The sequence below is a fragment of the Dreissena polymorpha genome, chromosome 1 (assembly GCF_020536995.1).
Source record: "Dreissena polymorpha isolate Duluth1 chromosome 1, UMN_Dpol_1.0, whole genome shotgun sequence".
Taxonomy (NCBI): domain Eukaryota; kingdom Metazoa; phylum Mollusca; class Bivalvia; order Myida; family Dreissenidae; genus Dreissena; species Dreissena polymorpha.
Window position 1 is genome coordinate 12,886,180 of NC_068355.1, and position 25,892 is coordinate 12,912,071.

At 35.6% G+C, this 25,892-nt stretch overlaps 1 protein-coding gene across 4 annotated transcripts in view; it reads left to right on the forward strand.

Moving 5' to 3' along the window:
• LOC127871468 (glutathione hydrolase 1 proenzyme-like) overlaps positions 1-25,892 on the forward strand; it is a 187,887-nt gene that overhangs the window by 107,383 nt on the left and 54,612 nt on the right. Inside the window, exons 5-14 of one of the 4 annotated variants that reach the window (XM_052414422.1) lie at positions 6,494-6,610; positions 12,384-12,591; positions 14,171-14,337; positions 15,113-15,262; positions 17,214-17,353; positions 17,784-17,971; positions 19,001-19,076; positions 19,535-19,675; positions 23,325-23,438; positions 24,076-24,184. The exons of the other annotated variants lie outside the window; for them this stretch is intronic. Of the exons in view, the coding sequence (XP_052270382.1) occupies positions 6,494-6,610; positions 12,384-12,591; positions 14,171-14,337; positions 15,113-15,262; positions 17,214-17,353; positions 17,784-17,971; positions 19,001-19,076; positions 19,535-19,675; positions 23,325-23,438; positions 24,076-24,184 (1,410 nt within the window). The remainder of the gene's footprint in view (positions 1-6,493; positions 6,611-12,383; positions 12,592-14,170; positions 14,338-15,112; positions 15,263-17,213; positions 17,354-17,783; positions 17,972-19,000; positions 19,077-19,534; positions 19,676-23,324; positions 23,439-24,075; positions 24,185-25,892) is intronic. 4 annotated transcript variants of the gene reach the window in all.

Genomic DNA, 25,892 nt, shown 5'->3' on the forward strand with positions numbered 1-25,892 from the left:
CTTAATTCAAAAAAAAGTTTAATTATAGTGTTTTTTACTTGTTAGTCGCATATTTACCGCATTATAATGTGTGTTATAATAGGCAAACCATACATTAGTAAAATTCAATATGCCTTCGCACATAGAAGGAATGGGTGCTGCGTTTCCTTTGCTTACTTCAGTTAGAGGTCAATTCTTTTACGTAATAGAAATCACAAGGCCCCGGCTTCAAAGGAATTGCGGGGCGTTCTTACATAATAAAAGTCGTAGTCGCATGGTATTTGCGTTTAGCGTCCTATTTGGTCACGTGGTTCTTTGTCGCGGGTGTTTTGGCATTCATGATATGAGGCTATTAATAGATGCGCCTTTCGATAAACAAAGGAAAGTCCACGGGCGATAACAACGCAATAGTTACGCTCTCACATACAACTCAATGACGTAGTACAGGTCGTAAATTGAGGCTATTAGAAATAGATTCGGGGAAAAGTTGACGCTTATTTATATTCTCAATTTATAAAACGTTGACCATAAGTTCAACAATAACTTCAGCGATACGATAGACAAAAACAAAAAAAAAAGGTTTCATAATCGCTAAACCCGAATATAACAAACAATTTATAATATTAATACGAATGACCTGTTTTGTGACCTCGTTCATGCTACTACAGCGGGTATTTCTGGAAAACGTTCTTTGGTTCTTAACAGATAGCGGCGATCTTTTGTATTTACGGGTGCTAGCAACGCAATAGTAGAAGGTTAGTAGAAGGTTTAGCTTGTTTATATTCACAGTTCTCAATACATAGACAGTTGGATATAAGTTCATCAATTACTACAAGCATACTATAGGCAACCTCGAAAATTCTTTATAATCGCTAAAACCGAAAACAACTAAATATATTATATTAAATATATTTATAACAATAAATATCTTTTACAAATGTAGTCGGCGTATACGCTGACTTTGAAATAAAGTTAGCAATTTACTTGTCTAAATAATTAAATACAATTAAACAAAAGTTAAACTATTGTGTTGTGTTTTTCACTTGTAAGCTGCATATTCACCTCATGAAATGTGTGTTAGCATTGTCAAACCACACATTAGTGTGAGTAGATAAAAAATATACTACGGGAGAGCACTTCATATGTGTCCTCATATGCCTTGTTATGAGTGTCCTTCTTCACTATCGAAATATATCGTATGTTTATATTTGATTTAAACGCAGTTTTTTTCTTTCGACACATTTAAATCACACGTCAATAGCGCCGTCATGCGAAAATGGGTCTTATGCGTTTCGGCAAGCGTTTGTTAAACCCAACATGTGCTTTTGCGCAGTAAGGCCATAGGCGATGCTGTTCGCTTTAAAATCACTCAATATGTTATGTTTCTCCTTACCAGAAGGAGAGATAGCTGAGTGGGCAATTTATATGATGGGCGCATATGGAATAAGACCCATTTTCGCATGACGAGGGTCATTACATATCTCATTGCGAATTGAAAATGCCACATTTAAGAACAATGCTTTTTGATACAAAATTGAATTCAAAATAGCAAACTTGTTAATAATGGCAGCCTATCCACACATTAAGGAATGATTTCCAGACGTGCTGACCAAGTACGGCAAACATTGTGGTATGATAATTAAACGATTTTCTCTTATCGTGACACTTTACTATTTCGCTAATGATTGTTTTTTTCATCTTGGAGGCGAAAGTGAAATTCTGCGAGATGGATTGTAACGCATAATTGTAACAGGGCCACAATTTGTGTCGTTTGAGCATACAGAGAGTAGTCCGGAATTCCTTACACTGAACAGTGCTACATCCTTTAAATTGAGCACATACGCAGTGATGTAGCAAAAATTCAGAGGTTGTGTCTCGAATCAGCTTATTAAATATTCGAAAATATTCATGCGTGTCTGTTGGCGTTATGTAAAAGTCACTAAGATGAAAACGGAGTAAAACAGCTATGCCTAAAAGCGCATTAGTGCTCTATACCTATGTTTATGTCAGCGTTGTTGACACCGTGTGAACTGCTCCGGTAACAAGTAAAGCATAAACAGCAATGTTTATATACTTTTATTCCTCCATATACAAGATACGAAGATTATTGTATATTTTGAATTTGTATATGGTGTCAAAAATCAAAAGTTTTGTACACGGAACTTTCATTATGAATGTATATTCTTGGTGAGATAGTCATTTGATATTAGAAAAAATATTCCTTAAAGCGGGTATATTCGATTTTTATATGTGCTGAATTGTAAAATATTGATACAAATATGTTATAATAACACACACTATGCAAGAAAAATGATACATTTAAGACGAATTTCATAAAATACAGCAAATACAAATTAGCGCCCCGAGCCGATTGTGACGAAGATAATTCGTAATTATTTTCCTACAATAACCGACGCATTCGTCTTTTTTGTAAGTGTTCATGTGTCGTATGAATCGATATCGTTGCAGAAATTTCAAATGAACCGTTAAACTAAATTTTCGATTCACATCGTACATGCATGATATATATGCTGGCGAATTCGGCTGTACAGCCTTTTTCGATTTCAGAATTAACTATCTGGCTTATTTAGCATTTTTCGACACATGTTCTTCTTAACTTTTATTTTAGTTTATATTGAAATATATGTATAATAAGTTTTTTACACATTTTATATTTATTACTAAATATTTGACAAAATCGTATATACCCGCTTTAAATATGATGGTGACTGCAAATTTTCTTTATATTAAGTTCTTATTACCATTTTCATCATACTTTCTATGCTTTCAGAACTTCCAAAAAGCATGTTGTTTTTATTTTGTCTTAGTTATTTCTATGAAATAATAAGGATACTAAAAGTGCACACAAAACTCGACCCGTGCGCTATGACACACACTTTATAAAGTTGAATGGCGTGTGTTCATTTCAAACTTGCGATTGATTTTGAAAAATGAATTGCGTGTTAAATTATGCAATAGCGAACATCTTCATTGCCTTCAGCGTTTTGATCTATCATAGTGAGCCTTCTCATGCCTATCAGCCTTGGTCCGCCATTGTTCTCCAATCCTAGCTATACTTCTCGTACCTTTCAGCCTTGGTCCGCCATTTTTTTCTATCCTAGTCATACTTATTATACCTTTCAGCCTCGATCCGCCCTTGTGTTTCCATCCTAGTTATTCTTCTCCTCCCTCTCAGCCGTGGTCCGCCCTGGTTTTTCTATCCTAGTCATACTTATCATACCTCTCAGTCTTGATCGGCCCTTTTTCTATCCTAGTTATACTTCTCATACCTCGCAGCCTTGGTCCGCTCTTGTTTTTATATCTGAGTGATGATTATCATACCTCTAAGTCTCGACCTGTTCTTGTTTTTCTATTCTAGTGATCCTTCTCATAGCTTTCAGCCTCGACCCGCCCTTGTTTTTCTATCCTCGTGATTCTTCGCATACCTCTCAGCATTGGTCCGGCCTTGTTTGTCTATGCTAGTGATACTTCTCATACCTCTCAGCCTCGAGCCGCCCTTGTTTGTCTATGCTAGTGATTCTTCTCATACCTTTCAGTCTCGAGCCGCCCTTGTTTGTCTATGCTAGTGATACTTCTCAAACCTCTCAGTCTCGAGCCGCCCTTGTTTGTCTATGCTAGTGATACTTCTCATACCTCTTAGCCTCGATCCTCCCTTGTGTTTCTATCCTATTAATACTTCTCATATCTCTCAGCCTTGGTCCGCCCTTGTTTTTCTATCATAGAGATACTTATCATACCTCTGAGGCTCGATTCGCCCTTGTTTTTCTAACCTAGTGATAGTTCTCATACCGCTCAGCCTCGATCCGCCCTTGTGTTTCTATCCTAATTATACATTTCATACCTCTCAGCCTCGATCCGCCCTTGTTTTTCTATCATATTGATGCTTCTCATACCTCGCAGCCTCGATCCGCCCTTGTTTACTATCATAATGATGCTTCTCACACCTCTCAGCCTCGATCGGCCCTTGTTTTTCTATCCTATTGATGCTTATCATACATCTCAGCCTTTGTCCGCCACTGTTTTTCTATCCTAGTGATATTTCTCATACCTCGCAGCCTCGATCAAAGATGGCTGATTTTATGTCCGTCCCTACCCTTTTATACGCAACAGACGACACAAATGTTCAAGACCATTGCTAAATGTACAAAAATAATGGATATATAACCAGATTGCTCTTGAATGCGTTACTACATATTATAAAGTAGTGGTCGGTGGAGATTGATATCTTAAACGTTTAAGACCTTCGGTTGATTACCGCGATTGTTAACAATAACTTTAAATCACATTAATGCTTTCCATGTAAATAAATATAGATTATTTTCGGTTGATTTTCTGCCTTTACGGAAATAAACAGTGTATCATTATCACATTATTTGTAAACATGTCATAAAAATGTACACGCGCGATTAACTTCAATAATTCAATTACGAAATATTGAGTACAATGCATTTCCCTAATCTCGGTCCATGAAGCGAGCGAAACTTATGAAGCGACCAAAAACGAATAGAATCGTCATTATTGTACTACTTCTTTAGTATTTTAATTTTAAATAACCAGTGTTGTTATTGTTAGTTGCCAAATATTGTTCATTACATATACACAGTGCATACAACTTATGCATGGACGACAACAAAACATTCTTTCGACCTATCTTGTATAATCTTTTAGAGGAAAGTGTGTACTATTTGCCGCGCTTGGTTATAAAATCTCCTTACACTTTGTCCGTTTGCATGTTTTTAGTTGTTTTTTTTTAAATTCTGATCTAGTCATTAAATGAGACGCGTTCTGAGAAAACTGGGCATCATTTTTGTGCGTAAAGTGTTGTCCCAGATTTGCCTCTGCAGGCCGCACAGGCTAATCAGGGACGACACTTTCCGCTTTTATGGTATTTTCAGTTTCAATGAAGTCCCTCCTTACCGGAAATCAAGTTTAGGCGGAAAGTGTCGTCCCTTATTAGCCTGTGCGGACTTCACATACTAATCTGTGATGACACTTTACGCACATGCATTAAGCCCAGTTTTCTCAGAACGTGGCTCAAATTAGCAAACTGCTGGGGGTTAATCGAAACATATGAACCACATAAACAATATCAATCAGTTACGTTGTGTACCGACCATTCACATACGGAGAATAAGAATAAAACAATCAAATTACGTGAGTAGTGCGATATTTAAACTGCGTTTAATGTTTTCCAGTTTCCCACCCGTTCTCGAGTTTATTGGGTTGTTGTAAGGTTACAAATGACATCATCAGGTCAGAAAATAAATGTAACAAACAAAAAATATTGATTTAATAAGAAGCCTAGTGCACTGTCTAAAATGGGATATACATTGATTAAACTACGATAGATAATTTCTGACTGCAAAAGGCGGGACTAAATTTACAATCGTTTGTATGTAACGTTGTTCATGATATTATTTACTCAAATTCGCTTATAGGATTACGAAGTATATAAATCATTTGCAGAGAACAATTAAAGTAATGTTGCTAATATTCGATGTATTAAGACAGGAAAAAAAATCAACAGAAAACTGTTTTGTAAATAAATTGTTGGTAGGGGTGTATATTCATTCTTAATAAGAAAATGGTGTTGGTGTTTGGAAGTTTTTTGTACGGGTTGAAGGGAAATACCTGTTAAAAGGTTGCATACACTTTATGAACAAATTGATCTTGATTTAAAAATCAAAAATATTAATAACATGTATTTTAATGGGTCTCAGAAATGGTATTTCCTCCTAAATAAAGATAGTTCTTTGAAGAGTGAAACTCCCGTTTTGTAAATAGATATTTATTTATAAAAAAGGTTATATTAACGACACATTAAGGCACAAATTATAGAATGCCGAAAAAGTATGTTTTCGGATCGTTTCTGAAGTGAGATTCAGACTCAAAGCTTCAAAAATCGCTTAGTTCCATGAGAAGTTTGCTACACTATTCCAATTCAAGAAAGTTCGCATGCGTCGTGTATCTCATCCCATGTACATTAACGACCGAGTGCACTTCTACTTCTGAGCTTCCCGCGTCCGCTAAAATTGGCCTCGTGGACATCTTTAAAAACGAAAATTGCATTGATATTAATTGTTAATATGCCCCATTCAACAATTATATTTGAAAAAATGCGTTCCGAATATATACTTATTAAACAAATATATATGGGCAACTTACGAAAATTTCTAAATAAATACCCAAATGCATATTATTCAAGCGTAATTGGTTACACTCTTGCTTTTGCCCTAATTACCATATACTGATAGGTTAAAATGAAATAAGATTAATCATGTTGCGTATTCCACATTAGCGATTATTGTGCAATCGAATTACTTTTGAAATATTATAAGAAAATATGTATCAAGCCCAATCCATTTTGCTTCTTCTGAAGAGGTTATCGATTAAAATAATTTCTTTATCATTTGTGGTGATACACAATCGTTCTTTTTCTGTTATGCATTATAAAATTTAGATAGAACTCATGAGTGATTTTCCTGTGTTCTAGGTATGTTTATGGTGATATATGACAAATCAGACAAGAAATCCATATACATAGACGGCCGGGAGATGGCACCGCACTCCATTACACAACACATTTACTCCAATCTCACCAAGCATAATGGTATGTCTAAAGTAGTGTATTCAGAACCCCTAAAGTTACGCCCATTACAATGAATGAGTTTGCATGTAACAAACGTAGTTATGCACGTAAGCATGTAGTATGTCGTTTTGAAAAAAATGTTTGTAAACACGAGGGTCAATGCTAATGCAACATTGAAAACAGTTCATGTGAAAAAACATTTTGTTCAATAATGAATTGTATTTCAGTTCATCTCAAATTTAATTGTTATATACATATATATGTACACTGAATTTTCGTTAATATCCCACCATCCTAACCATATAACCAAATCTGCCCTTCTTAATTAAACACAACACGTATGCCTAAGTTATGCTTGAGTTTGGTAACTCACTCACAATACATTCACAGTTTAAATAAAAATAACATTATTTTGAACTCTGATCCCCACTCACAGGAAAGTGCTATGGAATAATATTACCGCGAACAACTAAGCGCAAAAATGAATAATTCTGATAAATTGAAAGAAATTATATATGTCCAAGAAAGTCGACTGGTTTTAAAAGTATGCAACTAAAGGCATATGCAAGAGCATCATACAATTATCCGATTTTATTTCGTCACTCATATTAGACACAGTGTCTGCTTTTTTCTTGATAAGGTTTTACTGGGCAACAAAACATAAAGAAGATGGCTGCCTGTACAGGGAAATGACTATTAAAAGTTAAGTGTCTGTGTAAACCTGCATTTTTCAGGTAAATTTCGTCAACAAATTGTGATGTTTACCATTGAGGCTGAGATATGGATGTTACACGTAATACGTCGTGTTATGTTGGTTAAGAATTTGCCTAGTTTTTAGTATTCCATCAATATTTGACAAAGTTTTGGTCGACACCGGAAGCTTCGCACTGACGTATAGACTTCATGTGGAACAGACGTACCGTACATACAAGCAGATGTACAAATCATTTACGCTGCCTTCTTCGAAGTTGGTCATAGAAATATATACTTGTACCATACCAAGGCCTTTATATGTGTTAATTTTAAGTTTTTTGACGATATTTTGATTTTTTGTTACGAGATTTACGCACAATTAAATTATGTAAACCTTTCACATGATCAGGTATTTGACAAAAGCGTGAGTTCATATTTTATTGCTGAAGCATGGGTTTGCTGATATTATGATATATTGTATGCACGACTAATATTTATTTTATGCTTTCCGGTGGTTTAAAGAGAAATATCAGTGAGTTAAAACTGATATTTCACTGTTTTGAACAGTGAAATATAACAGTATATAAATATTACATATCTGACAGGGTGACAGTAAATTTGTCAACTTGAGGAAATGCTTCGCCTCGGTTGACAGTATTTTACGGAAAGTTGACAAATTTACTGTCACCCTGTCAGACATGTAATATTTATTCTATTATACCGAACACACTATTCAAACATGAAAAATTTATATGGACCATGAACAATTTTGATATTCAATATTTAAGAAATAGTAAACTCCACTGAGGTCCCTATGGCATTATAGTAACCAGCCAGGCAGCCACAAACTATATATGGACCGAAGCCCGTAGGCTGAGGTCCATATACAGTTTGTGGCTGCCTGGCTGGTCAATATAATGCCATTGGGACCGAAGTGGAGTTTACTATTTCTTATATTACATCAAAGAGCAGTGCATATTTAGTGGTGTGAAACCCCAAACGGTCCATATACAAAAAATAGTGACCGGTCCATATACTATTAGGTTCATCTATCGCATTTTACAGACTGAAACCGGTCATATAGATATAGAAGGACCAATATCTCTGAGGTGTAATATGATTATTTAGTTAACTTCTGTAGTGTTGTTTGTTATTAGTCACATGCATTATATAAATAACCGACAGTTGCTAATAACGGTTTCTATTCCCAAATCGGGGGAGTTTTATTATTCGTGAATGTTAATGGCACAACTATTCCGTATGGGATTCAGGTTGAAAATGCTACCTAGATTACAAAGTGGTCGGTGTTTTATGAATAGTTTAGCGTTATACTAGTTTATTTTATGTTGACCAAAGCACATAAACTTCGATCTTTCAAACTTGGGTTCGATTTCAATTCGGCGTTGTAAGTCAGGCTCGTGTGCCTTTTTTCCATAAGTTTATTACATTGTTCTGTTATACGGCATATATTTGGCGATGTGAGATTGTGAGATCGTTTCTTGATGTTTAAAATTACTGTTACTATTTCCATCGTTACAAGACCAATTTTTAAGTCACAAACGTCCTTTTGTAGTAAGCTTTATGTAGATTTTTATAGTAACAGACGTAGCGTGACGTCAATAGACGGACATTTAAGTGTAATCAGCTTCTACGACAACGTCAAATATAATGTGTTGATTTAAAAATAACTGGATTACGGCGAAAATTTTATTATAGCTTATATTTCTCCTCCGCGATCTTTGTTAAATGTAATTGCAAATACCATAGTTTATGCAGCAAAACAGCTCAGCCTCTTATTCTTATTCGAATGCGCGTATGCCTAAATAGTTTCAGTGTATTATAAGAGCGTAAAAACTACCGCCTCTTTGAACAAAACAGAACAAAGAAGCGGATAAAAAGATGTGCTCATGTCGGACCAATATTCGGCAAACATAACGAGATACTTAATGTACCGTAACACGATATGCAACATAATGCCAATTTTTCTTGGCTTGTGAGGATATTTGTTATCTTATACCGAAATGGACGATTGGCTTGTACTGGATGAACTCACGCATATGTATCAACAACCATTGCCAAGGTTGATTATGTTTTGTTTTTATGTACATTTAGAATCTCGCTGAAATAAACAACACGGCCAAATGTTCATTAGTATTTAAATATAAAACATAGTGTTTTCAAAAGTAAAATCCACATAATATTAATAATAATAAGGAATTTGGTCTTATCTGAAATCTGAAATCACGTGTGATATTTTTCAGTTATTACATATGTCCGACATGAATAGACAAATCATAATATTGAATGTAAGTGATACGAAATATATTAAACTTGGTGTAATACAAATTACTAAAAAGATAAAGACCTTTGTATGATTAGACCACTGATTGATTTGGCGTGAAGAAACAAATATGTTTAAAATGACGCTCATTTCAAATTATAATTGGTATGTAAGGTTTTCCTGTGTGTGGGGATTGTCATCAGGTAGAAAAGCTCATTCTTTTCATTAGTATTTTGTTATTTGTACATTTCGACAGCGTTATATTTATGGATATAAATATTGTGTTTCTAGTCCAAAGTATGGCCAACGTTAAACTTTTTTTCGTAGCTGTTGTTGTTTTGGCTGTTATTGTTTGTATTCTGTTCTTCAAGAATGATTATAGAAAATATGATATAAGTGTGCATGCATGTTACAATCATGTGTTTTGTGTAAACGTTGGCACGAAAGCTTGCTTCTTGATAAAGTTATCTTGTAAAATGTGTAATAATCATTTACCCGTTTCTCAGGTAATCATTTATCTGAGATCATTATCAACATTTGCATAGGTCTTCCGAATGAAACAAAGCGTTATATTAATGCTGATAACTCAGATAAGATATCTACGCTTTGCCTATTAGCTTTTAATTGCAAGACTGTACCGCTCATTCTTGGGCATTGTGTTGATACCGGATAATTTTCCGATTATATAAGATTGTTTTGAAAACAATGTTCGCATCATTATCCTGGATTGGATAAGCATGATAATTGACATGTGAATACACACAAACACATGTATCTTTCATAACTATGTATGATTGATTTATTAATATATGTGTATGACTTTTTTTCAAATAAAACTAGAAGAAATTGTGTGTTTTGTTTAGATTATATTGCATGTTGTTGCGGAATTTTAAAAAAATCATTTTTTGCATATACTGAATTACAATCTTGTTTGCAACTTATTTCATAATATTACATACATTTCAATTTGTTATTTTGTAGTACAATGAAAAGCATAGATTTCAATTTTTTGATACAGATTGATAAAAAAATTAAAGATCAATAAATTGTTTGAAAGTATTCATGATGTATTAACGAGGGCTGCACAAAATAAGGCATACTTTTTTAGCTCACCTGAGCACAACGTGCTCATGGTGAGCTTTTGTGAACGCCTTTTGTCCAGCGTCCGTAGTGCGTGCGTCGTTCGTCGTCAACATTTAGCCTTGTGAACACTCTAGAGGTCACATTTATTGTCCGATCTTCATGAAACTTAGTCAGAACATTTGTCGCAATGATACCTTGACCGAGTTTGAAAATGGATCATGCTGGGTCAAAAACTAGGTCATTAAGTAAAAAAAAGAGAAAACCTTGTGAACACTGTAGAAGTCACATTTGATGCCTAATCTTCATGTTACTTTGTCAAAATGGTTGTCTTAATAATATGTTGGTTGAGTTCAAAAATGGTTCCGGTCCGTTGAAAAACATGGCCGCCAGGGGGCTGGGCAGTATTCCTTATATGGCTTTAGAAAAACCTTGTGAACACTCTAGAAGTCACAATTTTTGCCCAATCATCATGAAACTTGGTCAAAACATTGGTTTCATTAGTATCTCGGACGAGTTCGAAATTGGTCCAGATCGGTGAAAAACATGGCCGCCAGGGGGCGGGGCAGTTTTCTCTATATGTATACAGTGAAAACATGTGAACACTCTAGAAGTCACATTTTTAGTCCAATCTTCATGAAATTTGGTCAGAACATTTGTTTTCTGGATACGACGGTTGAGTGTGAAAATGGTTTGGATTGGTAAAATAACATGGCCGCCGGAGGGGGGTCATTTTCATTATATTTATATAGTAAAAAAAGCTTGTGAACACTCGAGAAGTCACATTTTTTGCCTAATCATCATGAAATTTTTTCTAAACATCGATTTCATAGATATCTCGGACGAGTTCGAAAATGGTCATAATCGGTGGAAAAACATGGCCGCCATGATGGGCAGTGTTCTGTATATGTATATAGTGAAAACATGTGAACAGTCTAAAAGACACATTTTTTGCCCAATCTTCCTGAAATTTGGTCAGAACATTTGTTTCCTGGATACCATGGTTGAGTTTTAAAATGGTTCGGATCGTTAAAAGACATGGCCGCCAGGGGGGGGGGTCTTTTTCCTTATATTTATATAGTAAAAAAGCTTGTGAACACTCTAGAAGTCACATTTTTTGCCTAATCATCATGAAATTTGGTCAAAACATTGGTTTTGTGGATATCTCGGTCGAGTTTGAAAATGGTCGTGATCATTTGAAAAACATGGCCGCCAGGGGGTGGGGCAGTTTTCTCTATATGCATATTATGAGAACATGTGAACAGTCAAGAAGACACATTTTTTGCTCAATCTTCATGAAATTTGGTCAGAACATTTGTTTCCTGGATACGACGGTTGAGTTCGAAAATGGTTCGGATCGTTAAAAAAACATGGCCGCCAGGGCGGGTCTTTCCTGATATTTATATATTAAAAAAGCCTGTGAACACTCTATGAGTCACATTTTTAGCTACTTCCTACGGGTCTCAGGTGAGCGCCTTAGGGCCCATGTCCCTCTTGTTTATTATATTAATATGAATTTGATATAAGACTTTTAAGTTCTATTGAAGCAAATCTGTTTTTTATTACATTTTGTTAAAATGCTGGAAGCAAAAGTGTATATTATATATAAATAAATAAATATTTTTATGAGTACATACCGCATTCCTGTGTCCATATATCTTAAATAATATGGGATCGTTATGTCCCGGGAGGGAAATGCCTGGTTACCAAGGTATTAAAGTCACGTTTATGTTCATGCAGTCAAAGCCCACATGATAGCGATCCCGGGCGAGCTTAAGGCGTACAAATACGCCCACGGACAATATGGACGCCTACCTTGGGCGGAGCTATTCAAGCCAACCATTCAAATGCTGAGAGACGGGTTTCCGTTGTCCGAGTCCACGGGAAATGCTCTGGCGTATATCACGGACAGGATGAAATTGAAGCTGACGAGCTTTCCGACGATGTGGTAATGTTTTCCAAATGTACAAATGTATATCATGATACTCTGGTGCTTGTATGCTATTATGATGTTTACATATATTATTATATTTTCCGAATACTTACAGGCTAACATACCTAGCATAATTGATTAAAAATAATTAACAAAACCTTATTATATTAATCGTAAGTTATATTAATTTTTTTAAATGGTGGGGGTCTATGGTTTCTTCTTTCAACCCTTTAGACATGTTATGTTCATTGATATAAATGCGTTTACCATGAATATGTTGTTCAGTAAACCATTGGAAAGGTTGGTTACAAAAAGTTTTAAGTTTGTTCAGTCATTTACTTTTCCATAAAAGAAAAAAATGTAGAAATACATTAAACTTTGTTGTTATTTAAGCCAATAACATTTTACATGGGAATTTTGAATCCATGTGATATAAAGAATACAGTTTATATCCTCGAGCAATGGTTAGCTTTTTGGATAACTTGCCCCATGTACATATCCGTGTCCTCAGTGACACAAGTGTTGCCCCCACACTAGTGCAAAACGGCCGTAGGAGTGTTGTGAAAATATGCATAAGCTCCACCATACTGATTAATGTCAGTTGTTTTGTATTCGAACTTTTATTCAGATATATATGTGCAATTATAACATGCAAATGTCTGAATTGGAACAAAACTTTAAACGAAGCTTGTCAGCGAAAATAAGACTGCCTGTGTTATCAACATATACAAGCATTACTTTCGTCCCGTTAAATTGCGTGCATGCACGCGTGTCATGGTGGTAACGTATTCTGTTCTCCTTATAGTAGCAGATTCTACACGGAGTAAATTATCTGGATACCACTTTTCATATTGAGTGAAATTCCATTGTGCATGTTTTGTTATGTTAACATACTTTGCGTGGACAAAAAAGATCGGAAGGCATGTTAACATAATCGAGTTTCGCGCTCGAGTATAAGCAATGCTATCAACATATTTCGCTGAGATATAATTATCATATTCTTCCGTCGAGTTTAAATAAAAGTATTTGTCTCATTTGAAACTTATCACGCTTGGACGTATAAACATTCATTTTGATATATTCACAATTTAACATGTTACATTTTTGAGTGGCTAAGCAATAGTCTCATTATAGGTTACAGTATACTAAACAACCGTTTCATGTAGGGCTGTTCTCTCTAAAAAAATATCATAGTCGATTCGAAGGCATGTTGAACACTTTAAGCTATTGTTCTGGCTTTATCTTTTGGAGAAAGAAGTAGGGCATGAATAGGTACTCACTACTTAATACCTGAAATATGATAAACTTGAAGACTATAGAAAAACATTGCCCTGAAAAAGGTTACATTCCACAAGAAAACGGCCGGAAAAAAAGTTGCAAAAACTGTCGATTTGACTTTTGGCAAGTTCTTTCTTGGTTCGTTCATGACATATCTTTTTTATTGCATAAATCGACATCGCTTAGAATGGGCGTTGAGAAAAGATATGGTTATGGGGTTCTCTATGTGCAAAATGTTGCATTTATTTTCGCCTAAAGATGTCGCTTTTACATTGAATTATATAGGGAAACTATTTAGTATATTGTGACCTTATAGCAACATATTCTGCTCGGACAAAGCTGCCGGTACGCCACTGAAGGCGGGTGAGACGCAACATTGGCCCCACCTAGCGGACACCTTACAGGGCATCGCCGATCAAGGGCCTGATTATATCTACGACAGTAAACTCACACAAACACTCGTGGACGAGATTCAGGACGCTGGTAAGTTAACAATATTCCTATCGATATGGAGGACCTAGGCTTTATATTACATTTGATGGTAATTTTAGTCTTTATAAATAATTGCTTGTCCTGAATAATGTATATTGCAGATGCTATGTTATGAAAATATTTTAATACGTATATGAAGGCGTTTCTCAAAAGGGTTGTATAAGCACAAGCAAAATATGCAAAACGAAAGAATAAACGATCATAACGACGAAATAAATTAATTCAATAACAACGCAATAGCGTTATGGTGGTAATATATAGATTCAAGTATCATATGTGTTTGGACAAAACATTTGAAAAATGTTGGGAACGTTGATTCACCGGATATATTCATTGTTGTCATCACCAATTGTCATCATCATCATCATCATCATCATCATCATCATCATCATCATCATCATCATCATCATCATCATCATCATCATCATCATCATCATCATCATCATCATCATCATCATCATCATCATCATCATCATCATCATCACCACCATCATCATCATCATCATCATCATCATCATCATCATCATCATCATCATCATCATCATCATCATCATCATCATCATCATCATCATCATCATAATCATCATCATCATCATCATCATCATCATCATCATCATCATCATCATCATCATCATCGTCATCGTCATCATCATCATCGCGTTTATGATGATATTGAAAATAATTATTGTAATTATCTTGATTATTGTGTCGTTGCTACTGATGCTGATGTTAGTATTGACGGATTTATATATGTATTCACCCTTAGGCGGCGTCCTAGATCTGCAGGATTTCATCCTCAACTATAAGTTGCACAGTGGAAGCCCACTGGAGGTGGGGCTGGGTAACTACACCATGTATACCATGCCGGGGGCCACGGGTGGACCCATGGTGGCGCTTATGATGAACATTTTAAAACGTTCGTGTGCAGTTTTTGTGTTTTATATAATTTATACATTAAATTTTATAAAGAAAATGCGGAAACGAAAAATACTTCAATAAGCAAATAAGAACTATACTTACTCATACGTTTTCCGACAATGGCATAAATTTGGTTCTATCTTTTTAAGTTGTATCTACATTTGAGCAATAATTATCATTGTGTGTACGGCTTTCGCGTCGTTCAGAATATGTATGATTTACTCAATTTGATTAGAATGATTTTCTTAATGAAATCTTGTCCAATAACGAATCTGGGTCACATACGTCTGAAAACTAGACCCATATTAGAACATCATAGTCACCACTCTATTAATGACTCGACCTTGATTAAATCTTAGTCAGAATATTTCCCAGGCTATATTCAAATAAGGGTGACGTGGGCCAAACATTTCAAATCTTATGAATACCTTGTTCAACTAAAACTCTAGAGGCCATTTGTTTGCAATCTTGATGAAACGTGATCAGAATGTTGACTTGGACAATATGAAGACAATGTTTGAATTTAAGTGACCTGCTCTCATTATGCTTATTTAGATATTATTAAAGACAACTTGAAGAGGGGTCACGTGCGACAAAATAATGTTTTCAGGTAAAATCATACAAAACACTGTAACCCCTCAAGGGGCCATATTTGTTACTCAAATTTAATAATTCTTGGTCAGAATATTTATCTTGACTTTTTCTAGACTAAGATCAAATCTGCGCCACGTGTATACTAAAACTAGGCCGGCTTGCGAATAGTGTTAAAATACTCTGTTACCACACTAGCGACCAAATTATTAACTCTATCTTTATGAAACTTTAACAACGCCGAATCCGAAAACAAAGTCGCTTTATCAGATCTTACCTTGTTATCACGTACTTACAAAAACCAAGTTTCAAAATCAGATTTATATGATTTAGATGCGTCTAAAAACTAGGTCGTTATATCAAATCTTGTAAAAATACTTGTTTCAAAACCATGGTTACATTTCTAACTCAGTCGTGACGAAACTTGAAAACGAATACGGACTTTGCTTCTAAATGACCAGTGAGTAAATTTTAAATAGAGAATAATAGGTTAGTGTTGATTATAGATCAGGTTTATCATGCGAGGCTTAGAAAACAAAAAGCACGAGCCTTGGCGAGTGCTTTTTCGTTTTCGTGCCGAGCATGATAAACCTGATCTATAATCAACACTAATCTATTATTCTATTTATCCCACTTTTTATTTGTAAACCTTTTTATTTAAACAAAATTAGTTTGACTGGATTATTTCGCTGGATTTATAACGTCATTTCGTCGAAATATTGACGTCATTTCCTGCCGTTGATTATAGATGATATTTAATCAATGGGGCTTTAATCAACCGAATTCGCTGTAAAAGTGGGATAAAATGTGTCTTACCTCAAACAAACAAGCGGATATTTTTGTCTTTTTTTCGATGTATATCTATAATCTAATACAATTATGGAAATAAATCACATAATTGCTATGAAGAAATAACTTGCTATATATTTTGAGTGTTCAGTCATATAACTACGATCTGATTGATATCCTACTCACAACTCACCTTAGCAAGCTGGTTAATCGGCACTTCGAGCGCATAATAATGCCAGAAACTGACAACTTACCTTCATGATTCAGAGGCGGTTAAGATAATGTCTTAATCAATGACCATACAATGTATGTTATTGTGCCAAGAATCGAGCCTTAGATTTATTGTCTGATGCTCTATCAACTGAACAAGGTGGTGCGTTTTACCAAACCATGTTTTCCTGTGTGAATTGTATACCACTGTCAATCAGATATTAACACTAAGCAATGAATGCGTTACTTTAACTTTCAAAACAAAGGATATTGCAGTGAAAGCAGTGGTATATGTGAGACATGTTATTGTCTTGCGTAAATTGACTTTTGACCAGTAGACGTGGTGTTTTTTTTTCCAGATGATCCGTGGTCGAGGTTGGACATGGGGAACCTTACGGACAAAAGCATTGCCTACCACGCCCTTATCGAGGCCATGAAGTTTGCAAGTGCCGACAAGTATTTTCTAGAAGACCCAACATTCAACGGCCAGGTTAACGAGGTATATGCATGTTTATCATGAAGTTTGAACATTGATTAATTTGATTTTGCTTATATGATGTATTTCTTCTTTTTTGTTAAGTCAAGGCTTTAATTTTTATAATATATATCAAAAGCAATGAAAATGCGTCCAGCAATTGATCACCCCGGAAAGAAACTTCACAGTTTTTTTTCACAATTACCCTAGCAACCTTTATAATTGCATTGATCTTCGTGTGACCTATACATTATATCAAGACAGTGATTTGCCATTGATTGCATTACTTACACTGATCTGTCAATAGTCTATAAGTGCACATGTAATCAGATGTGAATCTTGCTTTCGACACGATCAACCATTTCGTCGATCGTGTCGAAAGTGTTTGCAGCGACAATATAATGTATATATTTATATAGTTAGTAAAATTCTATGTATCTCATATCCCATGCAGACAATCGCCAAGATGGTGTCGGAGGAGTACGCTGGTATTCTACGTCATAAGATCAGAGACAAGGCCCATCCCAGCTCCTTCTACACGAAAGCGGTACGGGATTACACCGAGATTGGTGGCACGTCACATGTGTCCGTACTTTCACCGTACGGTGATGCCGTGTCCGTGACGTCAACTATTAATTGGTAGTAAGTACGCTGCGAATCCAAATACAGGAGTCACTTACAGGTCGGATAAAAAACCCTGTCGGTGAAAAAGAACGTGTACACTTGTTATTTATAATTATGAAAAATTAATAATCAAGGTAGCATTTAACATTTTTGTGTTGTTGTTGTTTGTTGTTGATGTTTTTTTTTTATATACTTCATCAGACGATTGGTTTTTGATGCAAAAAAGTTGGACATATTTATGCTATTCGTGTCTACATGTTAGTCTCGTGAATATTTCTGTTGCACCATTGAAATATCCTCTGACGTTTGACATCTGCAGCAATTAAGTTGTCATCATTAATGACCTATTAAAGGTTGTAAAAGCTGGAAAAATATTGTACTGACCACTTGACAGAGAGACACACGGGTGGATAAACAGACATAACGGAGGAGAATTAACGTATAGTCATCCCCGCTGATACCAATCGGAAACTTATGGGGCCTTGTTCAATATGTTACGGTACTCACCGGAACTTTGAAAACACATAAATTGCCATGTCTTTATGTTTGTTAAGTCTAATAAACTTCTGTTTTGCCCAAGTATCAACGTAAATCGATAAGATAATGAGAGAGTATTTGACGATGGTGTATAAACCCTATATGCTAAAACGATTCCTATATAACCAGTCCAAACTGGTCATGGTTACTCTTCTTGTTCATAACGCGAAAATTAATATTTAACCCATTTATGCCTAGTGGACTGTCCCAGCCTTTTATATTGGATCAATTTATTTCCAAAATTAGGAATGTCTAGTATATTTACTTTTATATTTAGAAGACTTCTTACAGAAAGTCCTTTAAGCAAACAGCGCAGACCCAGATGAGACGCCGCATCATGCGGCGACTCATCTGGGTCTACGCTGTTTGCCAAGGCCTTTTTTCTAGACGCTAGGCATAAATGGGTTAATGAATACGTGTGATGAGCTTAGATTTGAAGGTTGATCATACAGCGTATTCATATTATTTTCTGATAGTGGTTTTAAAATTATCCTATGACGGCTACTTCAGCTTCGGATCAGGGTTTGCATCCAATTCCACTGGAATAATATGGAACAACGAAATGCAGGACTTTGACACCCTTGCAGTAAGTTATTGAAGCACAATTCAATTATCTTAATATTTATTCAAGTAACATTATAGTTTAAAGATCTTTGTACAAGTTATTCACAGAATCACACACAATATTGGAACAACAACAATTTTAACAATTCATGAACGATTGTATCGTGGCATAATAAATAACAACAACAACAACAGATACACAAAAAGCGTTTTATTAATAAAAATGTCTTCGTATTTTAGTAAAAACCTACAATACATGTAGATACTTGCAAATCCCTAGCCGAACGAACGGTCTTAAAACGGCTCTTCTAAATATGTTAGAAATACATACATACATTTGAGATACCAATATAAAGAAATGTGACTAGTTTAAGAATTGAACACGAAATAAAAAAATCACCCAAATAATGGACGTGTATTTTCATGAAATTGACATAAGGCTTCTGGCCATCATTAAAGTAGATTCATCTCATGCATCAGAACGCCACATTCAACCGAATTGAGCCCCTTAAGCGTCCCCGTTCTGCCATGGCCCCGGTCATACTGGTGGACAGACAGGGGAACGTGAGGCTGGTGACCGGAGCTGCCGGAGGAGGACGAATCCCCAGCGCCATTGCTCAGGTAAGGGAAAAAAGGAGGGCCCGGGATTGGCATGTTAACCTCTATATGTTGCTCGGGTTAGGGGCGTTTGTCTTTATATTCGTATAGACCTTAAACCAAATATTGCGTTTATTTACGGCCTGCTTAAACTGTGCGCTTTATCATTTTGTTTACTTAATACTCTTATAATAATGATTACAGATTTTCGATATATAAATTACGTTTTGTTGGACGCACTTTGGTTTCATTTATTGAATTATTAAATCTTCGTTTACCATCATATAGTTAATTGCACGTGTTAAGGGGATTACCGACAGAAGTTTACCTACGTGTCGTTGGAAATATATTAGTTTCACTGCTTCTGTTCATTATGCTATGATTCTTATAAGCAACAATCTACTTCTGTGCTATTAACCACAATTTGGTTTCATGTATTGCTTCTTTGAATCGCTCGTTTACCTAGCCACTGTCTCTGCGTTTTGTTCATTTGCTTAATGCATATAACATTTAATGTGTTAATGTGCTAACTGCATATACCATTCGTAGTATTCAGGTGCTTCCTGTACATAACAATAATTGTGTTCATGTGCTTCCTGTACATAACATTAGTTTTGTTCAGGTGATTACTGTACATGACATTAATTGTGTTCCGTGGCTTAGTGTGCATAACAGAAGCTGTGTTCAGGTGCTTACTGTACATAACAGTAGTTTTGTCCAGGTGCTTACTGTATTTAACAGTAGCTGTGTTCCGGTGCGAACTGTACATAACAGTAGTTGTGTTCAGGTGCGTACTGTACATAAAATTAGTTTTGTCAAGGTATTTACTGTATTTAACAGTAGCTGTGCTCCGGTTCTTACTATACATAACAGTATTTGTGTTCAGGTGCTTACTGTACATAACAGTATTTGTGTTCAGATGCTTACTGTATTTAACAGGAGCTGTGTTCCGCTGCGTACTGTACATAACAGTATTTGTGTTCCGCTGCTTCCTGTACACAACAGTAGTTTTGTCCAGGTGCTTACTGTATTTAACAGTAGCTGTGTTCCGCTGCGTACTGTACATAACAGTAGTTGTGTTCAGGTGCTTACTGTACATAACATTAGTTTTGTCAAGGTATTTACTGTATTTAACAGTAGCTGTGTTCCGGTGCGTACTGTACATAACAGTAGTTTTGTTCAGGTGATTACTGTACATAACATTAGTTTTGTTCAGGTGATTACTGTACATGACATTAATTGTGTTCCGTTGCTTAGTGTGCATAACAGAAGCTGTGTTCTGTTGATTACTGTACATAACATTAGTTTTGTCCAGACGCTTACTGTATTTAACAGTAGCCGTGCTCCGGTTCTTACAGTACATAACAGTATTTGTGTTTCGGTACTTACTTTACAAAACAGTAGTTTTGTCCAGGTATTTACTGTATTTAACAGTAGCTGTGTTCCGGTGCGTACTGTACATAACAGTATTTGTGTTCAGGTGCTTACTGTACATAACAGTAGTTTTGTCAAGGTATTTACTGTATTTAACAGAAGCTGTGCTCCGGTTCTTACTGTACATAACAGTATTTGTGTTTCGGTACTTACTTTACAAAACAGTAGTTTTGTCCAGGTATTTACTGTATTTAACAGTAGCTGTGTTCCGGTGCGAACTGTACATAACAGTATTTGTGTTCAGGTGCTTACTGTACATAACAGTAGTTTTGTCAAGGTATTTACTGTATTTAACAGTAGCTGTGTTCCGGTGCGTACTGTACATAACAGTATTTGTGTTCAGGTGCTTACTGTACATAACATTAGTTTTGTCAAGGTATTTACTGTATTTAACAGTAGCTGTGTTCCCTATTTTACTGTAAATAACAGTAGTTGTATTCCGGTACTTATTTTTACATAGCAGTAGTTGTGTCGAGGTGCTTAATGTACATAACATAGGTTGTATCGAGGTGATTACTGTACATACCATTATTTGTATTCGTGTGATTACTGTACATTACATAAGTTGTGGTCAGGTGATTACTGTACATAACAGAAGTTGTGTCATGTTGCTCATTGTAAATAACATTAATTGTGTTCCGTTGCTTAATTTGCATTACATTAGCTGTGCTCAGGTGCTAATTGTACATAACATTAGTTGTGTTCGGGTGCCTACTGTTCATGACATAAGTTATGTTCATGTGATTAATGTACATAACATTATTTGTGTTCATGTGCTTTATATACATAAACTTAGTTGTGTTCAGGTGTTACTGTACATGACATTAAATGTATTAAGATGCTAACTGTACATAATATTAGTTGTGTTCAGGTTCTAACTGTACATAACATTAGTTGTGTTCGTGTGATCACTGTACATTAAAGTAGTTGTGTTTAAATGATTACTGTACATGGCAGTAGTTGTGTTCATGTGCTTACTGTACATAACATTAGTTGTGTTCAGATGTTTACTGTACATAACATATGTTGTGTTCATGTGCTTACTGTAAATAACAGAAGCTGTGTTCATGTGCTTACTGTACATGGCAGTATGTGTATTCCGGAGACTTACTGTACATAACATTAGTTGTGTTCAGGTGCTTACTGTGCATAGCATTTGTTGTCTTCCGGTGCTTACTGTAAATAACATTATTTTTGTTCTGGTGATTACTGTACATAACAGAAGTTGTATTCAGGTGATAACTGTGCATAACATAAGTTGTGCTCAGGTGATTACTGTACATAACAGTAGTATTGTTGAGGTGATTCCTGTACATAACATTAGTAAAGGTGATTACTGTACGTAAAATAAGTTGTGTTCATGTGCTTCCTGTACATAACATTAGTTGTTTGCAGGTGCTTACTGTACATTGCATTCGTTGTGTTCCGGTGCTTATTGTACATACCTTTTGTTGTATTCAGGTGATTACTGTACATAACAGTAGTATTGTTGAGGTGATTCCTGTACATAACAGTTGTAAAGGTGATTACTGTACGTAAAATAAGTTGTGTTCATGTGCTTCCTGTACATAACATTAGTTGTTTGCAGGTGCTTACTGTACATTGCATTCGTTGTGTTTCGGTGCTTATTGTACATGCCTTTTGTTGTATTCAGGTGATTACTGTACATAACAGTAGTTTTGTTGAGGTGATTCCTGTACATAACAGTTGTAAAGGTGATTACTGTACGTAAAATAAGTTGTGTTCATGTGCTTCCTGTACATAACATTAGTTGTTTGCAGGTGCTTACTGTACATTGCATTCGTTGTGTTCCGGTGCTTATTGTACATGCCTTTTGTTGTATTCAGGTGATTACTGTACATAACAGTAGTTTTGTTGAGGTGATTCCTGTACATAACATAAGTTGTGTTCACGTGCTTACTTTACGTATCATTTGTTGTGTTCAGGTGTTTACTGTACACAGCATTTTTGTATTCAGGTGCTTACTGTTCATATCATTCGTTGTGTTCATGTGCTTTTTGTACATATTATTCGTTTTGTTTAGGTATAATGCAACGTGACATTATCTGTTTCATATTGCTTACATAACAATCACGTGTGGCTTAGTGCTCACTGTACATGTCAGCTGTATGTTCAGGCGCTCAAAATCGTAACATTCTTTGCGGACAGGTGCTTCCTGAGCATACATTCGTAGTGTTCAAGTCAAGTGATTACTGTACATAACGTTCGTTGTGCTCAGGTGCTCACCAACATGTTCCTGCTGGGGACTTCCCTGGAGGAAGCGAATGACCAAGATCGTGTACACGCGGATGTGGGGAAGAATATTGTCGATATTGAGAAGACCATGCCCGAGGTAATGCGAATTGTACATGAGTCGTGAAAAAAGGGCTAAATGAAAGTGCGTAAAGTGTCGTCCCCGATTAGTCTGTGCAGTCCGTAAAGGCTAATCAGGGTAGACACTTTCCGCTTTTATATAAATTTCGTTTAAAGAGAGTCTCTTCTTAGAAAAATCAAGTTTGTGTCGTCTCTGATAAGCCTGTGCGGGCTGCATGGGCTAACCTGGGACGACCCTTTACGCAAATGAATTAAACCCCCTTTTCACAGAAAGCAGCTCATATATAACTTATCAGCCAGCCACTTGATCAAATGCAGAAACATATTTCGTTCCGTTTGTCGTCTGGTCTTTTGTATTTGGTTGCGCCTATTGGTCGTAACATACATTGTAAAGTGTATTGTTGGTACGGTTGAATGTTTTCGATGTTTTGTTGAATTAATTGTTATGCGTCACATATAACTGTAAATAATTTCACGTGCTTTGAATGTTTATCGTCATGTGAAAGATCTTTGTATGTTATCTTGCATTGTTAATATGGTCATTATAACGTTCGATATTAAAACAGGTTTTTATTTTTGTGTGTGATTATATACATGTTTTTCTATATTATCATGTCGTGAATGAATTAATAAGTTTTCGATTTTGTATTTATCAGGACCTCGTCGAAAAACTGCAAGAAATGGGACATAACGTCGTACCATACGACGATATCGTTTTCTCGGTGGTTGAGTCGATAGAAGTGATGGGAAACGGGTCTATTAAAGGTTACGCAGATCCCCGAAAACAGCCTGGGAAAGCGAGCTTTGTGTACAAGACTGTGAAAAAGGGGACGAAATCGTGATACCATCAATACTGTTGTTAAGTTATCAGTAAATAATAACTGCTATTGGCTCGCATGAAACCAGTAATAAACATATTGATCAACACCAAAGTAGGTCAATTTGACCGGATTTAAAAACAACTTGTGTCGTATGTATTCGTATTCAAATATATACAACCTCGATCCAGGAAGTTGTCTTGTGTACACTGAAAAGATGCTTTCCGAGTTTTAAATGAAAATAGTTCGAATCAACGCATTTCTCAATTATAGAACAACTGTGGTTAAGAGAGACATAATGTAACGTTTGGTTATAATTCCGACGCTGGTCACATACTATCATACAGTATAAAGCAGTATACAACTGCTTTATAATCAAGTATATCTGTTTAAGAGGACATGGTTCTGAATGGTACAAACCAATGGAAGGCCACATATTCACGTCTTTTTGTTGTTGTTGTTTTGCTAAAAGAAAATATATATGATTAAAAATTTTTTAGTTTAGCTATATTTGTATTTGTATTAATATTTACTTATGGGTCCATTATTGAAAACGAACAGTATTAAAAGAACCGGGAAAGCACGTTGAGACCAGTAGTTAAGCGTGGTGAGAATGAATGTATACATGGACATTAAGTTTGGCAATTACACCCCTGACAAATCCAAATGGTAGAACCATTCAACAAGTGCTATAGACGATAATATTATATGGGTCAATGAAACATTTGGTAACGCCAAAACCTAGAACGCGTTAACGTTGCTGACTGTCGTTTGCAGTGAAATTGTACCGCTTCATCAAACAAAAAGTTATAATACATAGAGCGCACTTTGTTTTACGTTCACGATATTTATCAAGGAGACATGCATCTATGAATGTAATTACATGTATTATTCTTGGTTTTCTTTGAAATCGGATGTACGAGTCAAACACCCGAACATTTCGTTCTGTATGTTTTCCAGCGTTTTTTCTTTTCTGTAAAACTTGTGTTGCAGTAAAATGTGTTCATTTGCATTAAGCATTTTTTATTAAAAATCACCTGAATTTATATCAGTATTACTACAATTTTATGTTATGTGTATATAGAACTTAAAATACAATTTTCAGCTTCTCCTGGATTCCGAAATCCGTTCGATAACCCATTTATGCCTAGTGGACTCTCCCATCCTTCTAAATCGGATCAATTTATTTCCAAAATTAGGGATGTCTAGTATATTTATTTCTATATTAAGAATACTTCTTACACAAATTTCTTTAAACAAACAGCGCAGACCCTGATGAGACGCCGCATCATGCGGCGTCTCATCTGGGTCTACGCTGTTTGCCAAGGCCTTTTTCTAGAGGCTAGGCATAAATGGGTTAACCGAATTCATACGTTTATTCACCTATGATGAACTTGGTGTGTTTGTCGTGTACAGTTATGTGAATCTACATCGCTTTCAAAATAAAAAATACATACAGTGTATGCACTTATTTTATTTCGTTACTCCTTGACTATTATTTAATCGACCAGTAATTTTTATTACATTATAGATGTGTTTTTTTCTCACACTTGTTCTACAGATACCCGTTATTTTGCTGATTTCAGTTTACTTTAAGAAAGGATGTTGACATTGAATGTAGTTGATTATTCTGTCTCCGACAATATTTCCTTAAG